The 19,379-nt window shown below is 38.4% G+C and overlaps 2 protein-coding genes across 4 annotated transcripts in view; one reads left to right on the forward strand and one right to left on the reverse strand.

Annotated features, from left to right (window-relative positions):
• fbxo7 (F-box protein 7) overlaps window positions 1-10,600 on the forward strand; it is a 54,622-nt gene extending 44,022 nt beyond the window's left edge. For both annotated transcript variants that reach the window (XM_072552173.1, XM_072552175.1), the window contains 3 exons: window positions 876-1,052; window positions 2,668-2,699; window positions 3,511-10,600. In XM_072552173.1, the coding sequence (XP_072408274.1) occupies window positions 876-1,052; window positions 2,668-2,699; window positions 3,511-3,891 (590 nt within the window). In that variant the 3' untranslated portion in view covers window positions 3,892-10,600. The remainder of the gene's footprint in view (window positions 1-875; window positions 1,053-2,667; window positions 2,700-3,510) is intronic.
• A 1,989-nt stretch (window positions 10,601-12,589) lies between these two features.
• The window catches only part of LOC140458103 (synapsin-3-like), a 268,932-nt gene continuing 262,142 nt past the window's right edge, over window positions 12,590-19,379 (reverse strand). For both annotated transcript variants that reach the window (XM_072552177.1, XM_072552178.1), the window contains exon 14: window positions 12,590-17,551. In XM_072552177.1, the coding sequence (XP_072408278.1) occupies window positions 17,419-17,551 (133 nt within the window). In that variant the 3' untranslated portion in view covers window positions 12,590-17,418. The remainder of the gene's footprint in view (window positions 17,552-19,379) is intronic.

The following is a 19,379-nucleotide window of genomic DNA, read 5'->3' on the forward strand; positions in this document are numbered from 1 at the left end:
GTGACTTAATAATTGAAAAGATCGCCGGGATTTTGAAGTGTTTTTGTCTGGCTAAAGGAATGTGGTTGTTTATATCAAACCTTTTACTCATGCAGTAATAGACTGAAGTGTCATTGTTACTATTGAAAATCTGAAGATTTTTTTAAAGTAGTGAATTAGGTGTGGTAATATGGACTATTTATCAGCTGAATTTGTGATTGTCATTGTGCTGTTTAGATATACAGTTGATTAGATGACATAAAAGTGAGCGCAACAGGCACAAGCTAAGTTTTAGTCTTAATTAATTGATCAAACTGACGTGAAAAGCATTGATACATTAGTGACATTTGCCAGTTGTTAAACTGATAATTTGCTGAAGACTGGATAGGGTGTAAAGTTTCCAGCAATTTTGTATTGGAAAAAAAACACAAAACAGCTTACCTCACAGTTAAGCTTTAGCTAGCTCAGGGACATCAATTGATCAACGACTAGAAGTTGAGACAGATCGTCAGACAAGTCCATGTATAGGGGTTCACTTGTGATTGTAAGGATTGTATTGGTAAGATTTCTTTGCAGTATTATTTCTACTTGACATTGCATTAGTAAAGGGCATTGAGTGCATTCTTTTGTTAGAACTGCCTTGGATTGTTAAATCTGGAGTAAACCTAGCGGTCCAGGGAAAGCGGGAATAAGAGCCTGTAAGTGTTTAATTGAAATGCCTTTCCTTTCTGCTTGTTTTACATTAGAAGTGCATTTTTCAGTGCAAGTTGTTGTATTTTAATAGTTTAGTTTGGAATCAGGAATCAAAGGTTGCCTTTTTTAATTACACAACAAAGTATGGTTTACTTCGCATACAAAATAGCTTTTTGTAAATGATATGTTTTAAATCCTTCCAGCTTTGAACCTCCCTGATGTGTTTGGTCTTGTGGTTCTACCCCTTGAACTCAAATTGCGAATTTTCAGGCTCCTGGATGTGATTTCTATTTTATCTCTTTCAACGGTGTGCCGGGATCTTTACACAGCAACCAATGACCAACTACTTTGGAGATTTCTATACCTGAGGGACTTCAAAGGTGAGCTCGCATTGTTGAAATTCAGGAAGTCCTCTCAAGGTAGCTGTGTGGCCTGATAATTTATACTGCTGTTATAATACATTTATACACATGTTGCACATAATTCTAAAGTATAATGACTGTCGTACTTAAAAACAGGGCATAACATTTGCTCCACTATGAGCTCTCTCATATGCTCATACCAGTATTAGGTTCTCCTGAGATACTGACGGCCATCTATGTCCACACACAGCATGACCTGGTCAACAACCAGGCTTGGGCTGATAAGTGTCAAGTAATATTAGTGCCAGGCAATAACCATCTCCAACAAGAGAATCTCGTAACTATCTCCCCTCGATGTTCAACAAAGCTATTATTGCTGAATCGCCCATTAGCAACATCCTGGAGGGCACCATTTGACCAGAACCTGAACTAGATTATTATAAATAATGTGCCTACAAAAGCAGGTCAGATGCTAGAAATTGTGTGGCAAATAATTTGCCTCCTGTGTCCCAAGTGCCTGTCCATCATCTACAAGATGCAAGTCGCGGGAATGTCCACTTGCCTGGATGGGTGAAGTTTAGATTAGATTAGATTTAGATTACTTACAGTGTGGAAACAGGCCCTTCGGCCCAACAAGTCCACACCGCCCCGCCGAAGCGTAACCCACCCATACCCCTACATCTACATTTATCCCTTACCTAACACTATGGGCAATTTTAGCATGGCCAATTCACCTGGCCTGCACATCTTTGGACTGTGGGAGGAAACCGGAGCACCCGGAGGAAACCCACGCAGACACGGGGAGAACGTGCAAACTCCACACAGTCAGTCGCCTGAGGTGGGAATTGAACCCGGGTCTCAGGCGCTGTGAGGCAGCAGTGCTAACCACTGTGCCACCGTGCCGCCCAAGTTTGAACACTTAAGAAGATCATTGCCATCCAGAACAAAGCAACCTAGTTGATTGGCACCCCATTCATCACCTTCAAGAATTTCTTCCTTTAGTATCAAAATCTGGTGGCAGCAGTGTTTACCATCTATAAGATGCGCTGCAGCAACTCGCCCACGCTCCTTCAACAGTATCTCCCAATTCACCAATCTGTACCACCTAGAAAGATAAGACCAGCAAATGCATGGGAATGCCACAAATTCACCTCCAAGTCATATGCCATACTGACTTGAAATTATATCATTGTTCCTTCACTGTCACTGGGTCAAAATCTTAGAACTCACTTCCTGACAGCATAGTAGATGCATCTAGTTCAAGAAGGCAATTCACCATTTCCTTCTGCAGGCAACTGGGATGGACATGTCTCATGAGTGAATTAAAAAATTAATAAATGGAAAATAAATAAATCTCATTTATTAGTCATAGACTATAAAATTATTCATCATTGGACAGCCTGAAATCATGCAAGGTCCTAGCTGAGTGAAAGTTTGTTTTTCTTTCATTTGCATATATTGTAAATTTCAAATTAGATTTTAAAGGAATCATCGTAAGTTATTGAATCAGCCTTTTTTTCTGGATTAATAAAACCTTTTACGTGGCAAACTTTCAAATGATATGTTGTCCCTTGCCAACTGGTTCACTTTTAAATTAAGGTGAGGATTATCTAACTTTCTGTTTTTGAAACAGATTCACGAGTCAGCAGTCATGACTGGAAGAAGGTGAGTAGAGCTTTATCTTTTGAAAATTTTCTAATTGAAAAATATAATATTTTTATTTTATTGTTCAGAGTTGACTGACTAGAATTCCAATATTGCATGAATGTCAATGCTATTTTGTTTTCACAATTGTCTTCCATGTCTGTGGGCTAGATAGAGGAGAGAGAAATCAACCAAATTTCCCACTGAGCTCCCAGGACATACTGAAGGGAGGGGTGAATTAATCTCTTGTTTCATATGGATTGTCCACAACCTGGCACCCGATGTTTGTGTTCGGGCTCTTGCATTGAGTGACGAGTTACACAGGTGCTGAAGAACTGATTTTGCCTGTCAATCTACACCCTTGCATGAGACACAACCAAACAAAAGAGAAATTGAAGTAGGGAGACTGCTACATAATGGCAAGGGCTGTAGAGTTTTCTGCTGTTGAGGTGACCGTGTCAAGAATAATACTGAAAGTTCTCTGGATCCAATTTTAGGAAGAAAAACCTTAGAGTAAGTGATACAGGTAGTACTACTGCCACAGTCCATCTAGCATTAGTCACTGATAAATGTCAGTAAGTTCCTAATTTTGATAGTTATTGGGAGGATTTGTCAGATTGATATACTGCTTTCTCCCCTCTGCATTTAATGAGGTCCATGACTGCGCTAACCTAATACAATCCCCACCCTGTTGTCTCACCTAAGGCATAGAAAAAGGTAAGGCAGTTGCAATAGGTTGAAAGTGAAAATAGCTAAAAGGGGAATTGACAGTTAAAGGGACTGCCAGTATTTTCTATGTCCTAACTTGAGCGTAACCATTTTTGTTTTAAAGCTCTATAAGGAAAAATATGTGATGAGAAGGAAAACACTGCACCGAATGCCTCTCTATTTGCCACCAGCTTTGCCCCCATTTCCAGGTCAGCCTGGCCTCTTCAATCCCTTCTCCTTTGAGCCTCGCCAGTTTTATCCACCTGGGGTTATTGGAGGTGAATATGATGAGCATCCTCAGCTGCCTTACAGAGGAGATCCGATTAATCGCTTTCTACCCGGATCAGGACCGATGCCAGGGACATTACCTCCATTTAGACCATCATTCGATCCGACAGATCCTTTGCCAGGTCAGTCAACTGGAGTGCCTGGATTTCACAGCATCAGATTTCCAGGGAGGTCTGCTGGAGGCAGATCAGCAAACATTAGGCGTGGCATCATTTAAAAGCTCTTCAATGAAGCTTTTGGACTTTTCTGAGATCTAGTTCTTAAAGGATGGTTAGTTGCTGCAGCTCAAGTCTTTGTCAATCTTTCTTTTAAAAAAAACTAAAATAATTGCAACAGAAACATGCACAAATTATATTATATTATATTTTAAATTTACCAAACCAAACCTGAAAGGTAAAATAAGAACTGCAAGAAATGTGGAATGTAGAGTCCCAATCGCCACTTGATCTGATAGTGCAATATTTATAGATTCTATTTAATATGGGCAGACAAAAGTGAATTATAGAATATTGCAGCATTTTTTTCTGAGTATGTTCATATTTTCATTTCGAATATTTCTGGAATACTTGGAATACTTTCATTTTGGAAAATCTAAGATCTTTATTTGAAGCAAATGCTAATGAAAATTTGTACAAGATAGGTTAAATTTGAGTAAATGATTCAAAGAAATCTACTAATGAATTTTTACTTTGCACAGAAGAGTTGCAATGCTATTTTAATTTGCTTATCAATATATTACCAAATTAAGACTCCTGTATGCTGTCTACTAGGGTGTTACTTGCTTACAGTTAAAAAAGCTTTATTATATTTACTGTGTAGTGCACAGAAATAAATTGTTTCAGATTACTTTTGAATGATTCTTTCTCAAAGCCATTTTGTACAAATCCAGGGTAACAATCTGACTGTGAAATGCAAATGGTTTATTTTGGAGTTTGGATCAGCGTTGGTACAGGTTCATTTGGATCCTTGTTCTGATGATTTGTGACATGAGGTTTTCTTTGCATTATAAAGTTCCTCCACTTGCCTGCTTCCAATTTAAGTCAAGTATCAGGGAACTTGTGCTCAATTTGTTCAGTGTAACTTGGGTCTGCAGCTGTAATAGGCTGTTTCTTCTTAATGCCTTCCTCTGGCTAATTAAGCTCATGAGGAGCATTAACCTTCATCTCGACACTGCATAACATGCATGTTAATACATTTATTCACCATCTAATAAAAGAACAGCAGCTTTGTTCACAATAACATTGTTAATATAACTGACTGTTATATTCATTTAAATGTGAATATATTTATTTTATAATAATATGAATTTATTTTGGTGTTATAACTACTAAAAATTCCTGCATCACAACAATGACTACCCTTTAAGTATTTAGCCATAAAGCACTTTGAGATCAGAGGTGTAGAGAGACATTTTCAGTCCAGTTTGATGTTTCGGGAACTGAAAAGTTGTGAAAAGTGATGAGATTTATACTGTAGAAGGCAGGGCACATGGGAGCGTGACAGCAAGATGATGTATTAAATGCCAAGCAACTGGGAGATTGGGTCATGCAGACAAACTGAGGTGAAGTGTTCAGCAAAGCCCCAGTGTGATTTTGATTGCCCCAGTGTAGAAGACGCCACATTGTGAATGGTGAATCCAGTAGGCTGGATTAAAAAATTACAGGTAAAGCACTGCTTCACATGGAAGAGGCCCTTGAAAAGGGACAACATAAAAGCAAAAGTATTGCACCTCCTGTGGTTATATTGGAAGGGGCTATAGGGGGAGCGTGAGGTGTTGAAGATGACACAGCCTATCAGGGTGGAGGTCTATATATGTCAATCCATTACTTCCTAGGTCTGTTGCAGTATTCCAGTATTGTTGCAATATTCAAACTCAATCTGGTGGAGCAGCAACTTGCTTTCCACTTTGACACTCCTGAGTCACCACTGAGTTTAACGATTTCAGACCCTGAACCTTGTCCTCCATTTTGTTACTCCAGCATCCACTGCATTTAGCTTTTGTTTAATCACTTTGAAATAACTGATGATTGTGAGAAGGGCTATGTTTTTTGTTTGTTCAGGGGCCATGGCTATCAATAGCAAGGCTAGCATTTACTGCTGTACCCAATTATCCTTGACTGCATGACTTGGTTTCGGTATTGAGACTGGCTCCAATGCAACGAGGGGTACGTCAGATTCCAAGCAAGCGATTGTGATAGAGAACTCCATAGTTAGAGGGACCGACTGTCGTTTCTGCGGCTGGCAGCAAGAAATATAATGGTGTGTTGCCTCCATGGTGCCAGGATCAAAAATATCTCAGAAAGGGTGCAAATATTCCCAAAGGTGAGACAGACTAGCAGGAAATTGTTGTATACATTGGAACTAAAGACATAGGAAGGGAAAATATAGAAAGTAGGCAGGAATTTAAAAAGAAGGTCCTTGAGGGTAGTAATATCTGGATTACTCCCAGTACCATGAGCTAGTGAGGGCAGGGAAAGGAGGAGAGAGCAGATGAATGTGTGGTTGAGGAGAAGGATTCACATTTTTAGATCACTGGAATCTCTTCTGTGTGAGAAATGATTTGTATACGAAGGATGGATTGCACCTGAATTGAAATGGGACTAATATACTGGCAGGAAAATTTGCTAAAGCTGCTTGGGAGGAGTTCAGCTAGTAAAGGGGTAAGGGGGAAGACCCAGGGAGATGGTGAAGAAAGGGATCAGGCTCAAGACCGGTGCAGTTGGGAAAAGAAGCAATTCAAATAGTCTGGGCAGGCAACAACATGGCAGAGAATGAGTTGGACTGATAAATCAAAATGCATTTATTTCAAGGCAAGAGGCCTAACCCGTAAGGCAGATGAATTCAGGGCATGGTTGGGAACATGGGACTGGCATGTCAGTGATTACAGAGATGTGGCTCAAGGACCGACAGGACTGGCAGCTTAATGTTTCAGGGTATAGATGCTACAGGAAGGAAAGAGAGGAGGGCAAGAAGGGGAGTGGTGTTTTTGATAGGGGTAATGTTATAGCTGTACCTAGGAAGGATATTCCTGGGAATATGTCCATTGAAGTTATTTGGGTGGAACTGAGAAATAAAAAAGGGATAATCACCTTACTGGAATTGTGCTATAGACCCCCAGTAGTTGATGGGAAATTGAGAAACAAATTTCTATGGAGATTTCTATTATCTGTGAGAAAATTAGGGGATTTTCCAAACATAGACTGGAACTTCCATAGTGTTAAGGGCTTGGATGAAGAGGAATTTGGTAAGTGTATACAAGAAAATTTCCTAGGAGAAAGTGAGGACTGCAGATGCTGGAGATCAGAGTTGGAGTGTGATACTGGAAAAGCACAGCTGGTCAGGCAGCATTCGAGGAGCAGGAGAATTGATGTTTCCTGACTGAATGTGGATGTACCTGCTACAAAAGGTGTGAAACTTGACCTACTCTTGGGAAATAAGGCAGGGCAGATGGCTGAGGTGTAAGTGGGGGAGCAATTTGGGGCTAGTGACCAACATTCTATTGGTTTTTAAATAGTGATGGATAAAGATATTCTGGATCTAAAAGTTATTTACATTGGAGGAAGGCCAATTTTGATGGTATTAGGCAAGAACTTTTAAAAAGTTGATTGAGGCAGATGTTTGCAGGTACAAGGATGGCTGGAAAATGGGATGTTGCTATTAGGGTGAAAGATAAGGCTGATAGGTGCAGGGAATGCTGGATGACTAGGGAAATTGAGAATTTGGTCAAGAATAAGAAGGAAGCTCATGTCAGGTATAGACAGCAGAGATCAAATGAATCCTTAGAGCATAATGGCAGCAGGAGTATGCTTAAGAGGGAAATCTGGAGAGCAAAAAGGGGCCATGAGATAACTTTGGCCAATAGGGTTCAGGAGAATCCAAAGGGATTCTATTAAAAAACTATGGACAAAACAGTAACTAGGAAGAGAATAGGGCCCCTTAAAGACCAGCAAAGCTTCCTATGTGTGAAACTGCAGGAGATGCTAAACGAGCATCTTGCCACAGTGTTTACTGTGGAAACGGATATGGAAGATAGAGAATGTGGGAAATAAATAGCGATATATTGAAAAATGTCCACATTATAGAGAGGAAGTCTTAAAACGTATAAAGAGAGATAAATTCCTGGGATATGATCAGGACTTTGTGGGAAGCTAGGGAAATGATTGCTGGGCGCCTTGCTGAGATATTTGCATTATCGATAGTCATAGGTGAGGTGTCAGAAGACTGGAGATTGGCTAACATGGTGCCACTATTTAAGAAGCGTGGTAAGGAAAAGCCAGGGAATTATAGATATTGGTAAGCCTAACATTGGGAAAGTTGTTGGAAGAAATCTTGAGGATGGGATTTACATGTATTTGGAAGGGCAAGGATGAATTAGGAATAGCCAACATGGCTTTGTGCTTGGGAAATCAGGTGTCACTAACTTGATTTACTTTTATTGAAGCAGTAACAAAGAGGATTGATGAGGGCAGAGTGGTGGACATGATCTACATGGACTTCAGTAAGGCATTCAACAAGCTTCCTCATAGGATACTGGTTAGCAAGGTTGGGGAACATGCAATACATTTGAATACAAAACTGGCTCGAAGGTAGAAGACAAAGGGTTGGTGGAGGGTTGCTTTCCAGATTGGAGGCCTGTGACCAGTTGAGTGCCCCAAGGATCGGTGCTTGGTCCATTGCTTTTTTTTAATAAATGATTTGGATGTGAACATAGGTATGGTTAACAAGTTTGCAGATGACACCAAAATTGGTGATGTAGTGGATAGCAAAGAAGGTTACTTCAGTATGAAACGGGACCTTAATCAGATGGGTCATGGGCTGAAGAGTGGCAGAAGGAGTTTAATTTAGATAAATGTTGCATTTTGTTAAGACAAATCAGGGCAGGACTTAAACACTTAATGGGAAGGTCCTGGGGAGTAATGCTGAACAAAGAGAGCTTGGAGTACAGGTTCATTGTTCCTTTAAAGTGGAGTCATGGGTAGATAGGATAGTGAAGAATGGGTTTGGTACACTTTCCTTTATTGATCAATGCATTGAGTATAGGAGTTGAGAGGTCATGTTGCAGCTGGACAGGACATTGATTAGACCAGTTTTGGTATACTGTGTGCAATTCTGGTCTCCCTGTTATAGGAAAGATGTTGTGAAACTTGAAAGGGTTCAGAAAAGATCTACAAAGGTTGGAGGGGATGAGCTATAGGGAGAAGTTGAATAGGCTGGGGCTATTTTTCTGGAGCATCAGAGGCTAAGGGGTGACCTTATAAATGTTTGTAGAATCATGAGGGCCATGGATAGAGTGAATAGACAAGGACTTTTCCCCAGGGTGGGATAGTCCAAAACTAGAGGGCATAGGTTTAAGATGAGAGGGGAAAGATCTAAAAGGGCTTGAAGCATCAACCTTTTCACACAGCAGGTGGTGCATGAATGGAATGAGGTGCCAGAGGGAGTGGTGGAGGCTGGTAGAATTACAACATTTAAGAGGCATTTGGATGGGGATATGAGTAGGAAAGGTTTAAAGCAATATGGGCCAAATGCTGGCAAATGGGACTAGATTAATTTTGGATATCTGGTCAGCATAGACATGTTGGACCAAAGGGTCTGTTTTTATGCTGTTCATCTCTATGACTCTATTTTGTTTCTTTATTTAAATGTGTGCAAAGTGATGAATCATCTTGCAAATAGGTCTCTGTTTTGCCCATGCTTATTAGCTTATATGTCTCAAACGTGTCTCTGTCTAATACAAAGCCTTGTCTGCTCTTCCATGAATGCATTGTAGCTGATTATTAATTACCTCAGATTCTGTACATATCATAACTTAGTCATTTTGCGCTTTCACAGTAGAATGTCTTCTTATGCCTCAGACAGTCCTGAGTTTAAGCAACTGAAAAATTATTTCAAAGAATGATCTGGAATATTCAATGCAGTCACATACTGATCAATATTTTCCCTCTTCCCCGTGTTCTGAATACATAACATTGAACCCATGTTAAAGTATGCATTGAAAGTTTGCAATCTCTCCTGTCTGGTCTTTCTGATCCTGAGATTTGGATTTGAACATAGCTTGCAGTGATGTTCTCTAGCACTAATAGCAAGGTTGCAACTCATGTATGCTTAAGTTTTTTTCATTAATTATATTGCTACATCATGGTTTTGCCATTGAGTAGGAAATAAATTTCAATTGTTTTGTATCTCCCTTCATTTCCACAGTAGCAGTGTGTTGAAAATACTCACAAATAAGAATATAAATTGCTCAAAAAGTGCAGCAGGTCTGACAGTATCTGTGGACAGAAAGCACAGTCAATGTTTCAGGTCCAATGACCCTTCTAACTTTGCTTTCTCTCCACAAATGCTGCCAGATCTGCTGAGTTTTCCAGCAAATTTTGTTTTTTGTTTCTGATTTCGAGCATCCACAGTTTTATTTTTAGTGCAAAATGCTCATTCGTTTTAACTTGTAATTCAAACTTGCAGACAGTTTTTTTCAGTAGTTGACTAACAGCTCTGAAAATCTGCACGTTTTATTTTGCTCAAAAAGCACACAACCTTCAGGCAGTCAATTTTATAAATTCCTGATTTGGAAATAGAACCACTCTGACTCAAGGTTGGGATACAGACAGACTCTAACCTCACACCTTTAAGGCATTGTCTAAGCTGAAATGCTCACTTAAGGTTTTATATAAAAAAAGAGATATTTTGAGAATGTGACTTAAAAGTAGTTCTGGAATTTGCATATTAATGAATCAAAACTGCACCAAATTCTAAAAGATGAAAGACTTAACAGCAATCTAGGTTTGTTCAATATATCATTTCAGTTGCATGACACTGTAATCTTTTGCTATAAATTCTGTGTCTTATGATCCTGTCCCACAGCTACCTGATGAAGAAGCAGCGCTCCGAAAGCTAGTGCTTCCAAATAAACCTGTTGCTGACTATAACCTGGTGTTGTGCAATTTTTAACATTGTTTGTTAAGTGTGGACCAGCCTAGTTTGATTAAATAAGTTTGAGATCTTCAGTGTTTTGTAAATGTATAGTACTTGCTTACCAGGGTAATACATAAATGAACAAACAAACTTGTTTTTTTTCTGGTCAATAATATTGACACAAATGAATCAGTGTATCATAGGGTATCAAATACATAATTTTGTTGTTTATACCAAAGATCACAGATTAAAAATGTAAAGAAAGTCAAATTAACTTGTATGTTCTGTAAGTCAAAGAAATTATAATTACAAAAGATATATAGCAAATAACCCAGACCATTTAGTCATACCAGTCTATGATTAAAGTGAATTTTTCATACCCAAATCCTTGCCCACTCATTTTAACAAGCAAGCGATTCTCCTATCCTACTGATCACAATAATTTCAAGAGATCACCTAATTAGGATTTTCAAATCCTCCTAATTTCAAAAGGAACCTTCTGCTTTTAGAAAGTTTTCTTTGAGATGAGCTAGCTTTTGCTGCAACATATTGTATTAATATCCTGATGTTATTTAAATTGTGTAACAGTAAATGTTCCGTCTAAATTCTGATTGAACTAGATAGCTACAATTCAACTTCGTGTTTTTTTTTAGCCGTAGGCAATTTGAATTTTAAAATATAAATAAACATGTGCAACATATATCCACCAGCACAAGTAAATCATAAGGTAAAAGTGAAATATTTGATGAATAGCAGGGTATTAGATTAGATTAGATTACATTACATTACAGTGTGGAAACAGGCCCTTCGGCCCAACAAGTACACACCGACCTGCCGAAGCGCAACCCACCCATACCCCTACCCCTACATTTACCCCTTACCTAACACTACAGGTAATTTAGTATGGCCAATTCACCTGACCTGCACATCTTTGTCCCGCTCCATTTTCCAGAGATGGAAAATGCTGTCAAAGTTGACATTTTCTTGTGCTCAAGGTTAGGATTTTATCCTCCGAGATCCAGATGCTCTTTACCATTAAACTGAAGCCATGTTTACAATCAATACTGGAGGCTTGAAAGATGTCATGTACATAAACCAATCCAGTCAAGTGTGTAAACTGTTCTATTACCATGTTGGTAAATGCACAAATTGCCCTTGCTTTTACTTTCTTTTGCATCAAAATGTTTTATAGTATTTGTACTGCTTGCATTTGCAAATGGTTACAGATCCATTAATTTGTATGGTTAGACACAGACACGAGACTATTTGGTATTTGTAAGTTTACTTATATTTTCAAATTTGGGGAAAATCAGTGCTTTGATATCAAATGCAGACCATTCTTGCAACTCATTGTGGAAGTTGAGATCTAAACTTTCATGTGATTTTGTAACAGAGACTGGGAATTAACAGACTTGTGGCCCTCCCCATCGGCAAGAAAGTCAACAGTTGAGTGTGCCTCTATTGGACCTGAAACCCCAACTCTACCTTACATGGCAATTACTTGCCTGAATTTGTTGCTACTGCTCCACCAAGATGGGTTATCCAGACTCAAAGCTGCTGCTCAATTAGAGTGCTGGTACCTCTAGTCTTGCAGTGGCAATGGGAGTGGTGGTCACTGCTAGAACTTCAAAAAAAACCCGGGCTAGGTGAGAAAGAATTGATGTTTATTTTGTATTAGATATCATAGTGAATTTGTACTTTAGTTACACTTACGAACAAATATTTTCATCGTTTATGATGCTAAGCCATACAGATCGGGAACATCTCGGATCTTGTCTTTTGAATATAATGGAAGGTGCAAAGATCAGGGTGTTGCATGAAGACAGCATCAGACTTTGTTGTGCTGTCCTGTATGATTTAAAGTCTCCTTACACAAAATCTAAATTTACATAGAATTGGCAGCTTTCATATAGCTAATGGCCGCAGAGATCTGTACTTGAGAATGATATTGGATCATAGTTGGCTAAAGAAGAGGGGGAAAATAATATCTATGGAAACAGCTATACAGACCACAAAAAAATCAACTTTATTTTAAAAGAAACGAGTGTCATCACTTAATTCGACATTACAACAACACGTAGGTCAAGTATAACATTCTTCCTCATCACGATTAAATTACAACTTCAATAAATAACATTAGAAATTTACCAATATAAGATTTTAAAAATGTAAATCAGATTCTTCATTTTAATACCATCCAGAACAGGTTAATGGAGGGCAAGTAACAGATGGTATATTTCAAGAATATTAACATGGGAGCTGGATCCTGTGGGGTGGGGGGGGCGATGCACTGAAGTCTGAATTTGAAATGCTGGGTGAAGGAGTAGGTCGGCCACAACTTGATTTTAAACAAAATGCAATGGTACTAACTATAACATTTTAATATTTCTATTGGCTATTGCCAGTTTCAACTGAGGATCTTTGCTACCTCTGAAAAGAAATGGCAGAAGTTAGGAGTAAGTAATCAATTGTTTTTCGCCATCAATAGACAGGGTAAAAATTCACCTTACTTTCTGAGCTCAGTCACACTTCTGCAGGAAGGACTCAATTGCTTGGTATCATTTCCGGGTTAAGAAACCCCAGTTGGAGCTGTTAATATTTTTTTTGAAAAATGATCAATTCCAACATAAAAATAAACTCAACATAATATGAAAACTTTTTGGTACATAAGGGGCTGTACCATCCTATCCTGCACCGATGCTTTATATTGGGGTGTTAGGATACCAATTCTGTTTTGAAATATTCCTGGAGGCCTCATAAAATAACCTGTTACTGCCAGTCACCCTACTCCACACTCCTAGTGTTGGTTGCCAAACATGCCTGTCCTTGTGCTATCTTTCCTTTTAGTTGGTAAGTGGATTTAACTCTTTATTACTCAATTATATAATTATTAACTGTCGACCTGTACTCCTCCCCATACCCAATATTTTAAAGTTCATAACAAAAGTATTCAGAAAATTTAAGAAATAATTCATTTTTAGTTAGCCCTGGTTGCTCGCAGCAGCGTCCAGGAAGTCTGTCTCTAATTATTGGTGGTGCCAGAGCAATCCTAAAGTTGGCAAACCATTAGGAAGTGCTTTCAAGATTGTTGTCCTATTGCTATGAGGACAAGCAAGATATGCCAATTGTCAATTAATTGGGTTGTGAGTTGGGATGGGACAGGAAAGGTACTTTACAGTTGGGTCAAATTAGAGTCCGAGTCATACAGCATGGAAACAGACTCTTCAGTCCAACTTGTCCATGTCAACCAATTTTCCCAAACTAAACTAGTCCCACTTGCCTGTGTTTGGCCTCTATCCTTCTAAACCTTTCATACTCATGTACCTATCCAAATGTCTTTTAAATGTTGTAACTGCATCTGCCACTTCCTCTGGCAATTTATTAAAGAGCCTGAGAAAACTCACTGTTTAGGCTCTGATAAATGATCATCCACTTCAGTGTACTAAAGTAGCCTTTGTGATTTCAGAAAAGGAATGGTAGAAAAATATTTCAAACAAAGCATCAAAATAATATCAAGGCAGCTGTCAGACAATCATGCAATTTTAAATCACTAAAAGATTGACAACATTTTCGATAACCATGTTTTGGGAAAGAACTTTCCTTTTTATGTACATTAGCAAAATAACTACACACTTCAGATGGTCTTTTCGCTAACTAGACATTGTTAGTGGATCTATTAGGCATGCTACAACTAGAAGTAACAAATAGTAAGAGAATCCCATTTATTGGAATTTGTCGCACATCACCTTTCTGGTAACTTGAATTATGCTTTGAATGAAGCCGATATTTGACAGCTGCATCTATCCAAATTTTCCAATTGTGGTTATAATTGTGCTACAATTTGCAATTTTCAAATATTAAGTCTTAATATTTTAAGAGTGGCAAAGAGAACAAACCAATGTGAAAAGAAAGCAAGATCTTGGTAAAGTCTACCACATCTTGGGGAAGCACAATGAGAAACTGTCAATTATTTTTCTGATGGTTTCAATTTAAAGGCCTGGAATGTTACAAATACCAGTCTGGAACTTTAAAACCCATTTTCTAGTTTAATATATCTTGTTCAGTGAGATCCAATGCACCAATTTCTATGGACTGCCCTTTGTTTAACAGTTCATTGTTACAACCATGAGGGTTTTCTCACTGTCTGTACTACAGTGCAAGTAAAAGCATTGCTTCCTTGGTGTACTACTGACGCAAAGATTTCAGAAACTACTACATATGAACCTAAGCTACACAGCTTCTCTCAAGATGTAATCAACTGACATAGATAGTTACAGATGAAGCAGGCTATCCAGCCATCTTTTATCCATCTACATGGCTTCTAATAACATCAATTGGAGCAAAATTATTTCTTAAAGTACTCCTCTAATTTAGCTGCATTATATTTGGAACTTTAGAACTTGATTATCTTAATGTTTAGAAGACTTCCTTTATCAATGCTCAAATAATCTTTTTATTTGTTTAAGGGTTGTTTTCTTAAATTCTACTCACTCCGGTTTAATTAAAGTAAAAGTCCTTATTAACATTCGTCATTGCTTTATCTTGTAAAGCTCACGTTCTTTCAGTGGCTCCTCGTAACTTAGATTGTGATCAATCTCATTGCATCCCATGTGCTTTCTCTGTGCCTAAGAAGTGCTAGGGTAATAATTTTTTTTAAAAATTACACAAACCAAGGGCACTGGTTTGTCAGGTTTTGAACTGCTTCAAAAGTTTAGGCACATCGAATTGGATTGACTTCTTCATGGCCTCATATTTATTTAAATTTTCATTATACATTTAAACAATCTGCCTCAGTTTCACAGGGTAAAACATTACATGTTCTATTTCCTGAAGAAAGATTTTTCTCCTATACTCCCTTCCCTTCCCATTTAGTGATGATTCTGATCGAAACCTTCATTATCAGTCATTACGGTTCAAAGAGGTCATTCAATCCATTGTGCCTGCACTGCATCTATTACCTAATGTCAACCTCTTGCCTTTGTCCTATATCCCTGCACACCATTACTATCCAGATAATCATCCAATGTCGTCCTGACTGCCTCAATTGAGCCTGCCTCCACCATCCAACTTTAAGTCTATGCCTTCTTATTGTTTCTTTTTCAGGCAGAAACATTTCACTACATTGCCCAGCCATCATTAAAATAAAAAAATTCTATTATTCCCTTAGACTTTAACGTGCCTGTGAAAACAGTCCTAATATCTCATTTTTACTCAGTGCATTCCCACACACTCTTGTGATTCTGTTTTGAGTTGGAGGTATCGGTGTTGAATTAGGGTGTTCAAAGTTAAAAATCACAAACCCACAAATCCAGTGGGTTTATTTGGATGCACTAACTGGTGCTTCTAAATAAACATGTTGGACTATAACCTGGTGTTGTGTGATTTTTAACTTTGATTCTGTTGGGCGCTTATATTTTTACATGATTTAAAATTTGCCCCTGGATACGACGCATTAGAATTCTCATTAATTTCAAATGCAGGGACTAAAAGGAGTCCCTTTTGAGAGTTTGCTGTTTATGTCAACCATTTCCATATTTATTTTTAACTGGATTGATGAACTAAGAATAGCATCTAGCTGCAGATAAAAATGGAATGCAACTATAGGCAATTTCCAATTGCATTCATTCCCTTCCTACAATTAGTTTTTTTGCCTACAAATAGTCTTTTGGTAGAACAGATCTTTATTTTTCATCTGGCACTTGGTATTTCTTAAATTATCCCAATGTAAAGGGAAAACACATATTATGAGAGAACAGTACTGATTGGTTGGCAAATAGATTCTGCTAGTCCTGCTGCCATGGAGAATACACCAATCCAATGACAATTGGTAGTTAACTGTCAGGTTAACTAGTTTAAATTTAAACTAGGCATGTTGACTTTAATTGGTCAAGGCAATGCCCTGAGAAATTAACCAAAGAAAGGATGTCATGTTCGTTTTCTGACTGTGATGAACAGGGCCCTGTATATTAATATACATTACTTGTCAGTGTAATTCTTATTATATTTGGGATTACTTAGCCAATGTTGTCCAATCATGGAATCACATCTAATGTTTTTCAGTAAAAACACCTATCCTGACTTGTAAAGACTCAATAATAAATATGGGCTGGTGGTGGTGGGTGGTTTCTGATCTAGTTGATAATCATTACATATTTGCAGTCCAGACTGGGAAATATTTTCCTGCTGTTTACTAAATAAGAAAGGACTGTAGAGGTCAGTGCTTGTCTAAAGTGGTATTGACTCATTTTAAGTTAGTTTCGCTTATTTGTCTCTGATACCGAGCAAAATTTTCCAAGTTTAGAATGCAAAATAATGAGATATCTAGGATTCAAATTAGAACGGAATCAGAAGAAGAATAAGAAATGAGGGCAGAATTCAGTACTTTGTAAAAGTGACACACAAGAACATTGAAAATGATCTAAATGGATTGGATGGATGTGCTGATTCTGTCATCAGGGATTAGTGTTGAGCCCATTTTGTATAGTTAGAATCCAAATAAATGATGATTCTCTGATAATAGCATTCGATACGATACTCAACAAGCTGCTTTGAGAGATAAAGTGCACAGTTATTCACGTCACACAACTTACATCTGCATACACCTGGTAGAGCAGGATTTTTATTTTGCCTCTTGGCCTAGTTGGAAAACAATACCTCATTTTACAGCTTGTTATCCATAAAGGGAAATGCACAGTCCATTGATCAAGTGAGGGAGTTTGCACCTCATATCACAGTTATTTCCATCTGAGTTGTTATCAAGCTTTGAGAATAGTTTGGCAGGTGTCTGGGTTTCAAGTTTGACCTATTTCATTAAAGAGAATACTGTAAAGAGTTAATCAGAAAAGAGGCTGGCAAAGGACTTCCTTAGGTTACGAATTGTTTCTGCTTTTGCTTCATCTTCATTCGTGCCGGTACGCTGAGAGGATTCAGTAATACTGAAACTGTTTGTCAATGATTGTGATTTGCTGAAAAGGAAGTCAAATGAGAGGTTTCTGTTAGCGCACTGTTTGTCATACTTGAATTGTCATACTAAATGCAAGAACTATTGTCCACATACGAAATAAAACAACATTCACTCTTAAATGGTCCCCACTATTCCCTTACAAATCATGAATTTTAATTACTGATATATTGTTTGTGTTCAAAATGAAGGGGGATTAATAATGAAGAGAGACATGTCCCATTTCGATCATTCAAAAAGTCACCATCCAGCTCACTAGATCCGGTTTAAATGTAAAACTCCCTCACATTTGGTTTACCTCAACCCAAAAGTCAGAGCCATATGTGTATGGTACTACTGTAATATTTTCACCACCCACTGGGATTAAAATATACACTCTTGCCAGAGAGCTTTGCTAACTTGGATCACATATCAAAAATTCAGACAGGCAGTGAGATAGAAGATCTTCTGATTATTAATTTTGTATCAGGTCCAGACACTTCATGTGATCATACATTATACTTTACTAGCTTTTTTTTTACAACTCAAACCTCACTAATTAGCAGATTTAATTGGTCCAGAAAGTGAATTAATCCAATCAGGTTTGCTGTTGTTCTCCTACTATACCCTTCAGTACAGAATGCGAGGCTCTCCATGCTCTTTAAGCTCACTTAGGCATATGTTTTCAGTCATGATGTTTGTCCTTAGGATTTTCACAATTGTGGGGAAGCATGGCTATTATGAATATGAAATATTTATTCAGCATGCAGAAAGGTAGAAGATAGAGGATGGTAGAGGGTTGCTTTTCAAATTGGAGGCCTGTGACCAACAGTGTGCCACAAGGATTGGTGCTGGGTCCACTGCTTCTTGTCATATAAATGATTTGAATATGAGTATAGTTAGTAATTTTGCAGATGACAGTAGAATTGGAGGTGTAGTGGACAGCGAAGAAGATTACCTCAGAGTATAACGGAATCTTGATCAGATGGGCCAAGGAATGGCAGAAAGAGTTTAATTTAGATAAAAGGTGAGGTGCTGCATTTTGGAAAGGCAAATCCAGGCACGACTTATACACTTAATGGTAAGGTCCTGGGGAGTGTTGCTGAACAAAGAGACCTTGAAGTGCAGGTTCATAGTTTCTTGAAAGTGGAGAAGGCATTTGGTATGACTGCCCTTATTGATAAGTGCACTGAGTATGGGAATTGGGAGGTCATTTTGTACCTGTACAGGACATTCGTTTGGCCCATTCTGGAGAATTGCATGTGATCCTGGTCTCCCTCCTATATGAAAGACATTGCAAAATGTGAAAGGGTTCAGAAAAGATTTATGAGGATGTTGTCAGAGTTGGAGCTGTAGGGAGAGGCTGAATAGGCTGGGGCTATTTTCCCTGGAGTGTCGGAGGCTGAGGGATGACCTTATAGAGGTTTATAAAATCATGAGGGGCATAGATAGGGCAAATAGGCAAGGTAATTTACCCCGGAGGAGGGGATAGGGGAGAAGAGAGAGTACAAAACAAGAGAGTATAGGTTTAAGGTGAGGAGCTAAAAATATAAAAGGGACTTAATGAGCAACTTTTTCACGCAGAGGGTGGTGCATGTATGGAATGAGCTGTCAGAGGAATTAGTGGAGACTGGTATAATTGTAACATTGAAAAGGCATCTGAATGAGTATATAAATAGGAAGAAGGGTTTAGAGGGATACGGGCCAAATGCTGGCAAGTGGTACTAGATTTATAAGCTTTCTGGTTGGCATGGACGAGTTGAACCGAAGGGTCTGCTTCTGTGTTTATATTTCTGACTTTAAAGGTTGCTGAAACCCCCAGCTATTAAATTCCTGGACCTATTGCTTTTCGT

The sequence above is a fragment of the Chiloscyllium punctatum genome, chromosome 32, assembly GCF_047496795.1.
Source record: "Chiloscyllium punctatum isolate Juve2018m chromosome 32, sChiPun1.3, whole genome shotgun sequence".
NCBI classification, from domain to species: domain Eukaryota; kingdom Metazoa; phylum Chordata; class Chondrichthyes; order Orectolobiformes; family Hemiscylliidae; genus Chiloscyllium; species Chiloscyllium punctatum.